Source organism: Delphinus delphis, chromosome 1, assembly GCF_949987515.2.
Source record: "Delphinus delphis chromosome 1, mDelDel1.2, whole genome shotgun sequence".
Taxonomy (NCBI): Eukaryota; Metazoa; Chordata; class Mammalia; order Artiodactyla; family Delphinidae; genus Delphinus; species Delphinus delphis.
The window spans coordinates 96,616,637-96,632,290 of NC_082683.1; the positions used below are offsets into that span (position 1 = coordinate 96,616,637).

At 52.1% G+C, this 15,654-nt stretch overlaps 1 protein-coding gene across 1 annotated transcript; it reads right to left on the reverse strand.

Moving 5' to 3' along the window:
* Positions 1 to 9,598: 9,598 nt before the first annotated feature.
* Positions 9,599 to 12,322, reverse strand: KCNA2 (potassium voltage-gated channel subfamily A member 2). Its single transcript, XM_060006781.1, has one exon. It carries the CDS (start codon positions 12,320 to 12,322, stop codon positions 10,823 to 10,825), a length of 1,500 nt encoding a protein of 499 aa, XP_059862764.1. The 3' UTR covers positions 9,599 to 10,822.
* Positions 12,323 to 15,654: the final 3,332 nt, after the last annotated feature.

Genomic DNA, 15,654 nt, shown 5'->3' on the forward strand with positions numbered 1-15,654 from the left:
TGGAGGCGGGAACTCCCCGTCCAGCAGGAGGGACTGACCCCGCGTCCCATTTCCTTGGGGCAAGGAGCCCCGCCCCCCCACCTCTAGTCTGCTTGGGGCTGGTCTGCAGACATCTAGAGCTCTTTGGGGCACTTCACACTCCCACTCCATGCTGGACGAAATGCCCCCTGGGCAAGGGTGCCAGCAGCAGCCGTTGTCCCAAATGGTTCTCCTTCCTTCATCACCACCTCCCTTGTCACCTCAGTACCTGCTACGCTGAACAAAGCTTTCTGAAGCTGAGATCGGGAGGGAGCTGGAGGGCCAGCTGCTTCAGCTGGCTGGTTTCCCAGGGGCAGAGTGTGGCAGACTGGAAGGGGTGTAACTGGAGATCATTAATGAGAGACTTGGTGGGGGGGTGCAATGTGCTTGCTGGTGGCTGCTGAGGGCAAGGACTTGTCCCACCCACACCGTGGCCACTTTTGAGCCATCTGAATGCTGGGGAGTCCAGCTATGGACCAGGATAGCCCTCAGAGGAAATGCCTCAGCAGTGTGTGGGTGTGTGGATATCAGAATCTTCTCCAAGGAGGTGCCACTGCATGGCTGGAGAACCAGGCCCCTCCTCCTTGGGAGGCACTGGCTCGAATGGGCAGAAATCGGGGTGGGTTTGAGGAAAGGGCCTGCAAAGGGGGCGGGTGTGGCTGGAGTTCAGTGACTCCCAGGGGTCTGACCGCCTTTGGTTTTCAAACAGGGTCCCCCTGCCCCACACATCCCCTGCTCCACAAAAGGCACAAGAAGCACACGTACAATGGGGGAGGAATCTCAAACCCGCCCCTACCCTCCCATCCACATCCTCTGCTTCATGTGCGCTGAGCTCTCAGGATGAGCAGGTGGGCACACGGCCTGGGTGGTCCCTGATGCAACCAGGAGAGCCCTCTCCTGTTCTGCTCCGGTCTCCGGGTGGGCCCTCATGGCTGCAGAGCCTGGACTGAGAGTGAGGCAAGTGCACGCGCATGTTGGAGAGACGGTAATCTAGTCGGGCAAGAAGGAAGGTGGAAACGATCAGGGTCTGTCAAAAATTTTATTTGCGTTTTCATTTCACACAGAATGATGTTAAAATAAATCCTCAGTAATATATATTTATATACTTATTTACTTGTGTTGATATTTACAAAAGACTGTGGAGCTCCATGAAGTCTATGTACACCTATGATCAGGTGGACAGGCAATGTTCATTGAGGCACATATGTACACATATATGTATAACCTATGTACAAATATCAGACCCTACTGACACAGGAACTCTCAGCTGCAGAAGTCCTGGGCGGGGCAGTGTTGGTGGGGCTGAAAGCTTCCAGAATATGTCAGCAAGAATGATAATACCTATACATCCTGTGCAATGTGGTTATAGCTGGTGTCTAAATTTTCACGAAGCAAACAAATAGTTAAATGACTCCCAACTCCCATTAGTCTTCCCCACAGGCCCTGCTCCGCCTCCAGCTCTCACTGGTCCCCAGCCTCTTATCACCATGGAGACCCCGGTTCCCTTTTGGCATCATCCTTACGGAGCATTACCATCAGCCTTGGAGTTCCTTCTCCTATTGATCCCAGAGAGGCTTATTTATCTGCCTCTCTTTTTTGAGTTTTCAGAAATTATTAGAGCTAGGACACGGAGGGCAGCTGTGGAGCCATGCCTGAGCAGCGAGGAAGCCAGTGCAAACCCTAATTAGAATCTGTGCTGTGTGAGGCTAAGTGAGCGGCCATTTCCACATTTTCTATCTATGTGCGCGTACTATATAAATCTCCAGAGACAGCCTATATAAGCACATACGCACACAGGTCTAGAAAAGGAAAAAGCATCGTGCACTTATGAGCTTTAGAGCTGTGTCCCTGATGAAAACTAGAGAATCCTCCTTGATTGCCGGCACCATTAATCCTGGCTGTTCCAAGATTACCCTTAGTGGAGCAAGGGGTGTGGGGATGCAGAAACCCAGTCAGAGGCCAATTTGGCCCGGGCACTGCTTGCTCAGCAGGCTGGAGCTCGATCATGGGACTTTCCAGCTTCCTGGGGCCCTTCAAATGAAGGAATCATCCAAGCACGACAACAAAGGGAAACTGGGTCGCTGGATCCCACGTGAAGGCAGAACTGGGGCAAGCACGGAGCGTGTTCAGACCCTCTGGAGTTGACACTCACCCTCGCCAAAGCCAGCCAGGCTACTCTCCGTGCTTTTCTCTCTCACTTCTTAGCCTGTGGCAGCTTGCTCCATTCCAGCCCTACCTGGCAGGGCACAGTCCTCACTCTGTACTTCACAAGCTAAAAAGGCAGGTGTGTCAGCAGCTGACATGGAAATTGGTAGCAAAGTGAGCCCCTGAATATCCTCTTCCTCCCAGCTCCTTCTCTTTCTCTCTCTAGCAGCCCAGAGTGTTTATGTGCTCATACAAAGTGAGTGTCTGGGGAATCATTTTCAAGGAGAAGCAGGGCTTACAGCCCTCTCATGAAGACAGAGAACAGACCCAGGACTGAGTCCTCTGAGTAGCTACCAAAGGTCCTAGCACGCTGCCGCATTTACACCGCCCTCAGTTACCTAGATGTTGCAGCAGCTGTCCACATTATTATGTAATTACACCTGCCCTGTGCATCTGTCCGTGAAATGATGCAGGCAGTTCTCAACTGCAAACTCATCTGGAACATATCTGACTATTTTAGGAGTGCAGGGGAGCACAGAAAGTTATATTCGTTTCCTTGCTGAGGTTCAGGAGGTGTAAGAAGTGGCCATCAGGACAGGCTGCCTCAGTTGCTTCAGTTTACCAGCTGGCCATGCTAAGTCTGGTTTATGGGCTTCTATTATCTGATTGCTGCCAACTTGGCCAGACCGGAGGGCTGCTGGGAATGTTGGGAAAGGGCAAGCACCCCTGCACCACCTCACTTGCGTCAGATACGAGGAGCCCCTCTCAGCCCTGTCTAGGTAGAGCGCACACAGTCAAGTGCAGGAGGTGAGGCTGGAAGTATCTCCCATGGGTCTAACACACTGCCAGGGAGATGGAGAATGACAGCACGGTTCAGCTCAGACCGAGCTGTTTCTCCAAAGAGGCAGCTGAATTATGGGTGCTCTACTGCCTACACCGCAACCTAGATTTGGCCAGAATCAACAAAAGGATGGGTTCGTTAGTCCATTGGTTGCTACACATCTCACCTTCCATGGGGCAGAGATGTTCTTTAGCTCCTCATTAAAAATGTTACTTTCAGACCTCATGAAATTCAAGCCTAGGTTACCACCAATGACAAAGAGAGAGGGAAACAGATCCATACTTTGCCAGGTCTTCGAGCTTTCCCCTCCCACAGAGCTACAAAGTTTGGAATAACTTTTCTGGTCCTCAGTGATGAGGTTACAGCCAATCAGGGCAGACAGAACAAAGAATAAAGCACCTGGCCTTTAGATCAGACTTCTCTTTTATCCCTGAGTCAGGCAGCCACATAGGAGGGAAGGGAAAGATGCTAGAGCCTGATCTTTTGTTATGAAAGAACTACCTTCTAGAGAGGTCCCTACGCAGGAGAAAAGGAGCTGAACTGGAGATACGGTGAGAATGCAAAGGAAGGTCATTTTAAAAATTCAAATAAATGCAGTTTATTTCTTGGGTTGCCAAATGTATTCCACATTAGTGAAGCTAAGGGGATCGGTCAGTGTATTAACTGTATAACTTTTGAAACAATGGTATACATATATACATATACTATACATATATATACACAGATATATGTATATATGGAAAACCTGTGATAACTCAGGACCAATTAACCAAAACCTCGACTAATGAGAATTATGTTTTCTTACTATAATTTCAGTAGAAAGAGGCAAATGATAGTAAGGGCATTATCTGATGAGCCCAAATAGCCAACTTCCAGGGATGTCTTGCAGCCCGCAGACATTCAGCCTATTTCTTTGGTCTTCTCCACCCACACTCTGTACAAGGAGCACTGAGGTTGAGAATGTTGACCCTGAGCAATGCAAGGTCTTCTGTCATCTTCAAACATTTTACTTACTAAGGCAGGGAAGTTTATACTAACCTACTTAGGAAAGGTTTTTTTTTGTTTTTTTTTTTCATAACAAAGGTTGAACCAAAACACGTTTTCCCATTCCCACCCAAAAAACCATAATTGTAAAGCCATCCGGACGGCTCCCTTCCCTGAGCATTTCCCCATCAGTTAACTGAGGTTTTGCTGTATACGCACGTATAGAGCAAGGTAGATTGAAAAGGAATGGGATGGGACCCTGGCGTTGCCAGTCTTCCCCGATTGTCCAGTCTGAAAATTCAACCGCACAGATTTTTTTCAGGAAAGGAGACTCTTCTAAAGTCCCCAGTTACGTGTGCAGATATTTGTGCAACAGTACACTATCTTGGGTGGTGGGGTCTTCGTTTCACTACTGTCATGCCCTAACCACCCACAAACACTATCCCTGTAGACCTCTGCCCACAAACACTTGCTTCTCTCCACAGCTCTCATGGCATCCCTTTGGTTAAGCAAGTCAGCTTGTTTTGAAGGACAGCCAGAGGGCAATTCCCCAAATCTGCCCAGTCTACCCATCCCAGGTGCAAACCTCCAGGCCACATTCCTCCAGCATCCATCTCCCAGGGGAGGGGAGGGAGGAAAACAGAGGGATCAAGTGATGGCTTTAAGTGCATGGAAATGATCTTCTGTAATGGCTCAGGATGCTTTATTCTTATCTATTGGTAAGCGCTTTCCTGCAGGCTTCCATTACACCCTGCCAGTCTGACCGTAAGTCCACGAGATGACCTGGTGTGAGGTCACTCAAACTCAAGGTTTCAGTGCCTGGAGGTTGTGAGTGCCATGTGAGAGCAGGCAGAAGGGGCAGGTGGCAGGGAGAGAGGGACGGAGATGCACACGGAGACAGAGAGAGGTGCACACGGGGAAGAGTCAGAGAGATAAAGCAAGCCTTCTCCCGACCTTCCTGGTGCAGATGTTGAACCGGTGTATGTTTACATTCCAAAGGAGGGTCAGAGCCTCAGAGGGCAGGAGTCATATGACCACGTGGGAAGAAGAGGGAACTACAGAGACGGTGAACTAATGCCCAGAAGCCAAGGGCGTTATCTGAGCATCCGGGTACTATCGCTTTTCAGTCCTGAGAACAAGATTTTGAGATAACTATTGCTAAAGAAAACAGTCACTATTTAGTTTATTGCGCGTTTCCTCTTTAAAAAATAAACTATGAGAGATGGAGCTGAACTTTGGTGGGAAAGGAAGCAGAAAGAAGGGAAAAGTGAACTAGGTTTGTTTGAGGAAGAGACCCATCCCAGCTTGTCAGGGATCCCTTACATCCACCTGTCCCTGCTTGCTGCTTTGATGAGAGAACAGGGCTGGTCTCAACAAGGGCCAAGTCTTAGGATCAAGATAATGGTCACATTAGCCGTTTGGACACCTCCCAGCATCCAGCGCTCTGCTAGTTGGCTCTGCAGGTGGCTAATGATGTTAATGAGTTTGAGGTCATGGGTTCATACCTGGCAATGGACACTTTGCCAAGGCTGGGCAAGCCTCCATTGTGTAACCAAGGAGCACCCCGGAAATTACACCCTATGTAGACCAGCCCTCGCAGACCAGGCAGCCATCACCCAGATGGAGGCTGTTATGACAACGGGCCCCAGGAGAGCCAGAGCTGGAGCAGGGTTCACCATCCCCACCCCTGGGTAAACAGTTCAAAGCAGTGTACTCCTCCCACCTGCCATGGCGGCGGTGGGGGGGTCTGGTGCTACCCTCATATGCAATTTGCAAACTGTCCTATAGTTTCCTTTGGGGAAAGTCAGCCTCCACCTCTCTTCTCTGCTACTGTTGGCAGCACTGAACCCCCAGCCCGCCCTCTCTCAGCTGGGCGTGGCACTGATACTTTATGGTTGACCATGATTAAGGAAGTTCACTACAAAGACCTCACTACAATGGAGTGAGAGATCCAGGGAGAGCAGACAGGACAAGCTAATTCTGCAGCCCTCTCCACACGGGGTGGCCACATGAGCCCCCAGGCTGGAGACTCAACAAAGCTTTCCTGGGAGCCCTTTCCACACCAGACCAATGGAGTCTGGGGGCACACTCACTTGGGGCCCCCTTTCAGGGCTAACCTCCTGGTTTCATGCCTACTCCATCCTCGGAGGCCCAGCTGAGAGGAGCAGAGGGAAGCAGAGAGGAAGGAAGAGTGTGTCAAACACCACAGAAGCTTCAGGAAGCACAGTGCCTTCATTATGACCTTCGGTACATTTCAGCTCCTGAAAAGTTAATTCTGAAATATGACTAGCTCAGGTACTCTTTCTTCCTGACAACCTCTCCACCTCTCCTGGACTTCCTTCTCTGTGGACTCCTGAGAACTCCAACGTCCTTGAAAGTTTGAGCCCATGGAAGCACCTGCTGAAGCTAAAGGGAAAATTGGTATCCTGACTTGAAAACACTTGAAAGGCCCAGCATGTTGCGCGGAATGTGCAGATTTGGACCCACACGCTCATTCCCTGTGGCTGTTGCTTCCTCCATGGAGACTGGGAGCTTGACCATCTTTAGGAGGGAAGCGTGAGGCACATCCTGGATGGCCGCAGGAGTAGAGACCTGATCTGATGCCTGACTTCAACCCCCCAACTTCCATCTGAGGTGAAGCCTCTGCTAAAACGCACCCAGCTCTCAGCTAGTCCTACTAGTAGGAAGAGCCAGCTCTGTGTGTAACCCAAAACAGTGGGTAATTTTACAAAGCATTTCAATCTGGCCTTAGAATATAGGATACAAATCAGGCCTCCTGAAAAAAAGATGCTGTTTGCTTGTGTAACATCAGGTTTAAGTCCTTAATCAGGTTTCACTTAAGCTGAATTGGTGTGTGTTTCCTCAAGGTACAGCCACTGGGTGGGAGGCAAGGCAACCAGGTGGAGCCGGGGCAGGGGAAGAAGCCTGCCTGGCATTGCACACCCATAGAGGGGACTCAGGAGTTGACTCCATGGGGCTTATGCCCAAGAGCAAGTGAGATGCCACAAGCAAGTAAAGGTGACTCATTTTAAGAGACAAGTCTACACATGGCCTTGACTTTCTGACTGAGCCCCCTGACAAAGCCACTGGGGATGGAGGGGCGATAAGGTCTGTGGGCTGAGGGAACGTTGGGAGCATCCTCACTCTGGTTCTGGGCCTGCGACCCTGCAATTTCTTGAGCCACCACTGCTTTCAAGAGGACGGGGTTGAATCCAGAGATCCCAGGGGTTGGGAGCAGGGGAGACTGGGCTATTGGGTTGTCTGTGTGGACTTGTTTTGAAAGAAAGGACGGGGCCAGGAGGTGTATATTAATGGACCGTCAGCTGTCCCAGGTCCTTCCATGCATGGCACCAGGGTTTCTGGTAAGAGGAAGGTGAACAGGTAGAAACCCTATGAGATTCCCAGTCTTAATCACAGATCTGCTTGACAATGGTGGTCCATATTTTGCCTTAAACCTTGGGGTTATTTTTCTGAAATCTAGGAGTGAGGCGGGGGAAAAGACTAGAAGAAGAGATTTCCTGAAGGATATTGAGGGGGAGAGATGCAGGTTAGGGAAAGATGATTAAATCTGATCTTTTGTTTATGCCTATTAATTTATAGCTATGGGGGCAGAACAATGGATCTGAGTATATGTACACATTTCATGTGTGGTGTGTGTGTGTGTTCTTGGGTGTGTGTGCTGTATTTTGTGTGTGTAATATGAATAAATGTATTGTGTGTATAAACCGAGTTTGTATTTTGTGTGCAGAAATAATAGTAAAGTATCTTTTGTGTATTCTGTATGTGTACCCATGTGTCCATGTAGTTTCTGTGTGTTTTGCATCTGAGTTGCAGGTTTGTACGTGGTGTATGTAGGTATTTGTATATGTTCTGTATCGGTAAGTACATTCCGTGTCTGTGCTGAGTGTGCGTATTCTGGATATAGGTATAACCGTGTATCTTTTGAGTGCCCTTTTCATTAATTTGGTCTCTGTGTATTCTGCGTGTGTGGTGCATGTTTTGTATTTGTGTATGGCAACAATGTAGATCTCTTTTGTGATGGGTGTGCATGTCTGTGTACCGGTGTGGGTGAACATTTTATAGTCCCAGGTCAAGGACACTGGGATAAAACATCTACCCCACAACCTCGCCCTTAGGTATGGGTTGTCTTACCATCTATTTTCCCAAGGTCTGCGTCCCTCCACCCTATGTCTTGGAAATGCAGCACCATCTCCCATATAGGAGAGGAAGAGAAGCACAGAGGCTTCGCGCTGGGCCTGGGATGCCCTGCAGATCCCTGGGGCTGTGGGTGACCAGGAACTAGTGAGCACCCTGGGCTGGTGCCCCACCCCCCCAGGGTAACTGGAGGTGCTGAAGAGCCAACAGTGAGGCCGGGGCTGGAGTCATGGCTGGGCAGCCTGACCACACAACTCGCTGTGTTTGGGCAATTTAATCTATTATGTTGAAAGGCAAAGAAGCCCAGTTTGTGAGGCAAAAGCTTCCCCACCTCCATCTATTCCAGGGCCAGCTGAACTCTACCTTTAGGCTATGCAGTGCTTCTTCACTCGCAGCCTGTTCTGGCGGCGGGGAATGATTCTGTATCCAGCCTTTGGTTTCTTAAGCAGCCCTGGTTGCCAGTTTAATGCGGAGAGAGCTTGAGAGAACATGATGCCTGTGGATCAACTAGGGTTTCCATCCCTTGGTCCTGAACTTCAGAAATTTCCACATAGAGGAGGTTTCCTTTCAGCCCAGACCTGTGGAATTGGGTCCCCAGGAGCCCTCCTCCTTAGTGTCCTTGGTTTCAAAGCAGGTGATCCATTCTGGCTCTTTGGGGAAAGATTCAAGAAAGTGACTGATGCAGAGGCAAATGACCATGTTGTTTTTGTGTATTTTGCATCAGAGTTGCAGGTTGTGTCTTCGTTCATGGTATATGTAGGGCTCTTGTGTATGTTCTATATTGGTAAATACATTCTACGTCTTAAATAAAAACCGGACAGGGTGGGGAAAGACGAGAATGGAGATGATGAAGATGATGGGCTGTAGAGAGGAGGCCTGGGTTGGGTCTGGCCCAGGACAGCTGGAGCTGTGAGGGCCCTAGGGCCCTTGTGCACTCAGTAAGACAAGCTTCAGCCATGAGAAACTGAAGCTGCAGCACATGGAGGGCAGAAAGACAATTCGAACATCTAAGAATCCAGGAAGACTGGAGTGTCTGAGGCAATGGCAGCAAACCTAGGCCCAGTGGGATGATCAGTGAGACAAATTAACCCATTAGGCCTCTGAGACAACCAACCCACCAAGCAGTGGATTTGCTCCTGAACCTGAACTCCAGAGAATGACTATATATGTATGTGTGCATATATACATATACACACGTATGTATGTATATATATGTATATATGTATATATATGTGTGTGTGTATATATATATATATACACACACTCTAGTGCACATAGTCAAACACATGCATATATTGCCCTGTGTCAAAAATATTGCATAAGCTTATACAAGGTTCAAATGCAATTTTTCCTATAGCTAGCTAGGTAGAGGAATTCGTGAAAGAGATTCTCGATACATATTTATATACACTGGATCCACAGATCCGCATTTCCTCAGGACGAGATGCCCCAGTCAGCTATACAGTCATGCCCATGACTAGGTTAATTCCTAAGATGCAGTCACGTGAGGTGTTTAGACACTGCTTTCCCTGCTCGCTCTCCTGGCTTTGCAGAGCTGTGTGCCCCCATTTGGAAGAACAGGGATGGGGTGGGCTGGAGGGCCAGAAGTTTTGGTTCCCCACTCCAGTCTATTATTTTTCTCCTGATTGAGGGCTTTTGTATTCTGATGGGAAAAAAAAGACAACCCTCGTTCAATGCCACTCCTAGGCTATTAATACTCTAAATATGAATACTGTGTAGGCTACTAAGAAAATAGGTTATCTCCTGTGTTTTAAATATTGAGATTCATGCAACAAACACCCATGCAGCTCTATCGCATCACTGGTAAATTTCACTGCAGTGTCAGTGTAGCTGGGCCCCGGCACTAGGAAAGCAGATGCCTGCAACCTCCAGTGTAGCGAAGAAATCAGACATGTTTTTGTGACCCCGAAGCCTGCAAAAATGGTGAAATCTGAAGCTGAGAGGTCCCTTGGTTTGTCAGCTTCTCCCGGTAGGGCTAAGGGAGCAAATGTGAAACCTGACAACTCACATTCGGTCATCCTAACCGTCCCTCCCCTGGGCTTCCCTCACATCGACACTGCAGAGAAAAAACCAAATGCAGTATTTTCCGTTATGAAACACAAGCCTCCGGAGCGTCTGCTTGGCAACTGCATTTCACAACCCCCCAGCCTGTGACACAGAAAGTAATTCCAACACACAGCACTGTGTGTTCTTTTCAATGCAAAAATGGGAAAGACCTTTCGAATAATTACCAGAACTTTAAAGCTAAGCTACCGTGGTTTTCCTCTGTGAAGGGGGAGGTAGGCTCAAGTGGGGTGTGGGGGGGAATTGCATCTCCGAGATGCCGTGTGCATTTCATTAGGAAGAAAAGGTGACACTGATGTGGTAGGTTCTGTATTTGCTATGAGGTGGCCTCAATGTGTCCTTCTGAAATCCTGGCTTCCATAGGTGACTCCCATCTTTGGAAACCCCTAAGCCGGTGATGAAGATTTGCATGAAAGCCATGGATACATATTCTGTGTTCTAAATCAAAAATCAAAAGATCAAAAGTCACTTGCACGACTATTGCTTTCCATGCAGAACCAGATACACACTGTAGAACACACTGACTACAATGCAGGCTATTATGCAATATCTGCATTAGTTCCATTGAGCTGTGAGTATGTGAATAGGGTTCAATCAGACATCAGTTAACATTTTGGTAATATTCACATAGTTTGTATTAGCCAAAGTGCAGTTGGCTGTTTTCAAGTTTTCCTCTCTAAAGTCCTCGTTACTGTTGTTTACCCCCTCCTGGATCTCCATGTAGTCAGACTTACTAATGGTAGAGGCACTTCTACTTTTCTTTAGGTCAGGGGAGGATGGGATCTTTGGACAGCTCGTCACTTGCAAGTACTGGGCCTGTTCCTCTCCCTCTGTCTCCCGGTGGTAGAAGTAGTTGAAATTGGACACTATGACGGGGACAGGTAAGGCAATGGTTAACACACCTGCAATTGCACATAGGGAACCCACGATCTTTCCCCCAATAGTAGTTGGAACCATGTCTCCATAGCCTACAGTTGTCATGGAGACGACTGCCCACCAGAAGGCATCCGGGATGCTCGGGAATTGGGACTCTCGCTCATCGGCCTCTGCGAAATAGACAGCACTAGAGAAGAGGATGACCCCGATGAAGAGGAAGAATATCAGGAGGCCTAATTCTCTCATGCTGGCTTTGAGGGTCTGACCTAGAATCTGAAGACCTTTGGAGTGTCTGGACAACTTGAAAATCCTAAAGACTCTTACCAACCGGATGACTCGAAGGATGGCCAGTGACATGGCTTGCTGGCCCTGCTGAGCATCTTCTGGCTTCTCAGCCAGCTCTGTTCCCAGGGTGATGAAGTAGGGGATGATGGCTACAATGTCAATGATGTTCATGATGTTGGTGAAGAAGCCGGCTTTGCTGGGACAGGCAAAGAACCTCACCAAGAACTCAAAGGAGAACCAGATGATGCAGAGGGTCTCTACAATGAAGAAAGGGTCGGTGAAGGAAGTGGACTGCTGGTACCCGATGGTGCTATTGGAATAGGTATGGAAGGTCACTCCACTGCCATGCATGTCTTCATTCTCATCCCGGAATATGGGCAACGTCTCCAGGCAGAAGCTGACGATTGAGATCAAGATCACCATGACAGATACAATAGCTATAATCCTGGCAGGCCCTGAGCTCTCTGGGTATTCAAAGAGAAGCCACACCTGTCTCTGAAATTCATTTTCGGGTAGAGGACGCTCTTCCTCTTTGATGTAGCCTTCATCTTCCCGAAACATCTCCATTGCTTCTTCTCCTAGCTCATAAAACCGAATTTCTTCGGAGAATATATCTAGGGGCACGTTCACGGGTCGCCTCAACCGGCCCCCAGACTGGTAGTAGTACAAAATGGCGTCAAAGCTTGGGCGGTTCCGATCGAAAAAGTACTCATTCCGGAGAGGGTCAAAGTATCTCATCCGCTTCTTTGGGTCCCCTAAGAGGGTCTCTGGAAACTGGGCTAAGGTCTTTAGCTGGGTCTCAAACCGCAGCCCTGAGATGTTGATCACCACCCTCTCACAGCATTCGTGGTCTGCTTCTGGGTCATAGGTGTCCTGCGGGTGCCCAGGGAGGGCAGCGGCCTCATCCACTGGGTCTCCGGTGGCCACTGTCATAATTGGAACCAAGAGAAGCGCCTCTCGCTATGCCTTCTAGCTGCCTGGCGGCAGGGAGCTCAGGGCGCTGCTTACGGCCCCAGGAAACACAGCAGCATCGGCCTGCACTCCTGCAGGGGAGCCCCCAGGTCTCTCTGAGAGCCAGAGAGATAGCCCCGCTTGGCTGAAAGACAGAGGTGGTTAAGGACATAAGACCACTCAGCATTGGCAACTTGACCTGGGTTGCTGCTTTTTCTCTCTCATCTCTCAGCCAAGAAGCTCAAAAATATGACCACCACCACAAAAAAGTAAGATTTATGTTCACCTCGTAGCCTGGCTGGGGATGAGAGGGGAGCAGGTGGCGGTCTCTCAAGAAAGCTCTGGATTGCCCTGCACTGGGGGCAGGTGGCTGGTACAGGTCCCTCTGCACTGCACAGGCTTCATGGAGCACAGCCCCATATCAGAGGCTGGAAGGGAACCTTCTCCCAGGCAGTGAACTAACGTCTTGCAGATACCTGCACCCTGGGAGGTATTTGCAGCGGTGGACCTTGGGCCTGGGCCTCTCTCATTGCCCACACCCCAATGACTCTACACATGGCTATTGGTTATTAAATAATAGATTGATTTACCTGACAAGGCAGGAATCTGCAGCTCTCTTCCTTGCAGAACTGATCTGATGCTGCAGGAATCCTAGATACACAAACAGGCAGTCTGATTCCCCATCACGTCTTCTCACTTGAGCTAGAAATAATGGTGAGTCATTCTGGGCAGGAGGGTAGGCTCCAGGTCCTGGAGGTGAGCTCCAGGGCTGGGCTGGGCTGGAGGGGCAGTGGGATGCCTGGTCAAGGGCACGCAGGACTCGAGGACAGCCGAGATTGGGTCTGGAGCCTTTGAAAGGAAGGAGGCAAGATGCAATGCTCAGCAAAAGCCAGAGTCCTCCTGGCTGTCCTCAGGAGGTGTGACGTTGCCTGGAAAAAACAAGGTGGAATCAGGGCTTTTGGGCAGCTGGTGCCAAGATTTAGGAGGGCGCTGGCAGCTTCTCTTCCATGCCCACCTTGCATTCTGGTGTCACACCTGAGAACTATCCCTCAGCCTCCCAGCCTCCTCTGGGCAGGCTTACATCAGTTGGAAGTATGCTCTCCCAGGGAACAAGCCTTTAGACTTGGCTGGGCCTGTCTCCTCCAGGGGCCTCCCCGGGCTGAGCCAGATGCCCCATTGGTCCTCTGCAGCCATCAGGAGGGACTCTGGGCAAAGCCTCCCACCCCCAGGTCAGGACACAGCATCTCCCAAGGGGAGGGCTTCCTACGCCGCAGCCTGACTTCCAGCTCTGTCCTCTGCAGAGTCCTGGAAGAAGAACGGCTCCTCCCCACTCTGGCCCCCCAACACACACACTCCTTCAGAGCTCATTTAGGGAGACGCCTCACACAGAAAGGTCGATCTCCAAAAGCTGGCTGGCTTGGTCCCAGGACTTACTCTCCCTCAGGGATCCCTAAACTGCAGGCCTCCCTCCGGGCGCGGTGGCATTTGAACTGGGCAGGCGCTCGACCACCGATTTCTCCTCAAGACAAAATCCCTCACGTCGTCTCCTCGGCAGTGAGCACAGAACCAAGGCTCAGTCAGCCTGGCTTCGAGGCGGCTTGGCAGCAGCCAGAGGGGGGAGCCTGGAGGAAGCCGGCTTCCGGGCTGGCCCCCTGCCGGCCCAATCCTGCCGGCCCCAGGGCGGGGAGGGGTCCGGGGCCTCTCCCCATCGCCCCGGGCTCCGGCCGGGACTCCGCCGGGCGCGCTCCGCGCTCGGCTCGGAGCGAGTGGATCAGACCCACCAGCTGGCCGCGGCAGCCAGCGCCACCTTAACCCCCTCCTGCCCGATCCGGAGGGGGCTCTAGCGGCGGGCCTGAGCGCAGCCCAGCTGTTTTGCCCCTAGGATCCGAGGGAGCTCCTAGGCTCCATCTCCTTCGGAAAACACTGGAACCTAAACACTGGGGGTGGGGAGTAGGCTGCTGCCCCAGATCTTGGCTTCCTCCCTCCTAAGAGCGGGGTCACCCCGGCAGCCCACGGCCCCAGGGAGGCGGAAAAGCCCTTCTCTGCCGAAAAGCCGTTTTCATTCCGAGCCGGAGGGGGGAACGCTGCCCAGCCGTCGCAAGTGATATGGGTCCTACCAACCGGCTCTATTTACCAGACATGGTTATGCTGTCACTGCACTTCCCATCACCCACCAGCTCCTCTCTGCGCCCCCCGCCCCGCGCCCCGCATTGCCCGGAGGGTCCCCGAGCCCGTTCCGTGTTCTCTCCTTCCGCTGGACGCCAGCCCCCCTCGCCCGCCCCGGCCCGGGCCGGCAGCCATGGTCGGCACAGACTCGCCCGCCCCGGACTCAGCCCGAGCCCGCCGCGCTGCCGGCTGCGCCGCCCGGTGCCCCGCAGCCCCTGTGGGCGCCGCAGCCCAGGCAGGGGGAGGCAGCACGCGCAGCCGAGCTCCCCGACACCCATTTACCCTTCCCGATGGGCACCCGGAGCCTCCATGTTTCTGGGTGACCGCAAGCGCCGGCGGAACCGCAGCGGCAGCGGGCGGCGGCAGCGGGCGGCAGCGGGCGGCAGCGGGCGGCGGCGGCGGCGGCGGCGGCGGCGGCGGGGTGCGGGCGGCCAGCCGGGAGCCGGCTCTGCAGTCCCGCCGGCGGCGCGTAAGGAGAGCCCGGCCGCCGCCCGCAGCCGCACCGCGCCACGCAGCGCCGCACCTGGCCGCCAGCGAACTCGAATTAAAGGGGCCGGCGGGGGCTGGAGCCGACGAGGCGCGCCGCCCGCCGCCGCCGCCGCCGCCACCGCCACCGGGCTGTCCTCTCAGTGGGGCCCCAGGGCCTCGGCCCCCTCCCCGCAAGGAAAGCACCCCATCCCTTGGCAGAGCTCAGCTTACTGACCAGAACCTCGTGGAGGGCTGAGCTGGGTGCTACCAGGGCCGGGGAACCGGGGGCAGAAGTTGAGGAGCGGTCATGAGAGACTCCTGCCAACAGTAAGAAGTAGCCAAGGAGGAAACATCAGTAGCAGCTCTCCCAGGCCCGAGAAGGGATCCAGCCCCGTGGGAAATGTGTTGCTATTCTTATGATGCTGCCAGACAGAATCTGCAGACCCCCTCCTTGCCCTCTAGCGCCGCCTCACCCCCTCCTCCTGCTCTGCCTCCCACCCGCCTCTTACCCAGCCAAAGCTTTGGCTTCTCAGAGGGGAATGCAGCAGGTGCGGGCCGCAGTGTGGCAGAAACTCGCTGCTGTGTTCGCCCCCACCGGGACGAGCCGCAGGAACCCGCAGAACTGCAGCGCTGGCTCTCTGGACTCCCTCCCGCAGAGCCGGGGCAGGGAAGGCTGGGGG

What these genes read in the sequence shown, in the direction of transcription:
- KCNA2 (XM_060006781.1), bottom strand. Translation starts at nt 12,322, where the DNA reads ATGACAGTGGCCACCGGAGACCCAGTGGATGAGGCCGCTGCCCTCCCT.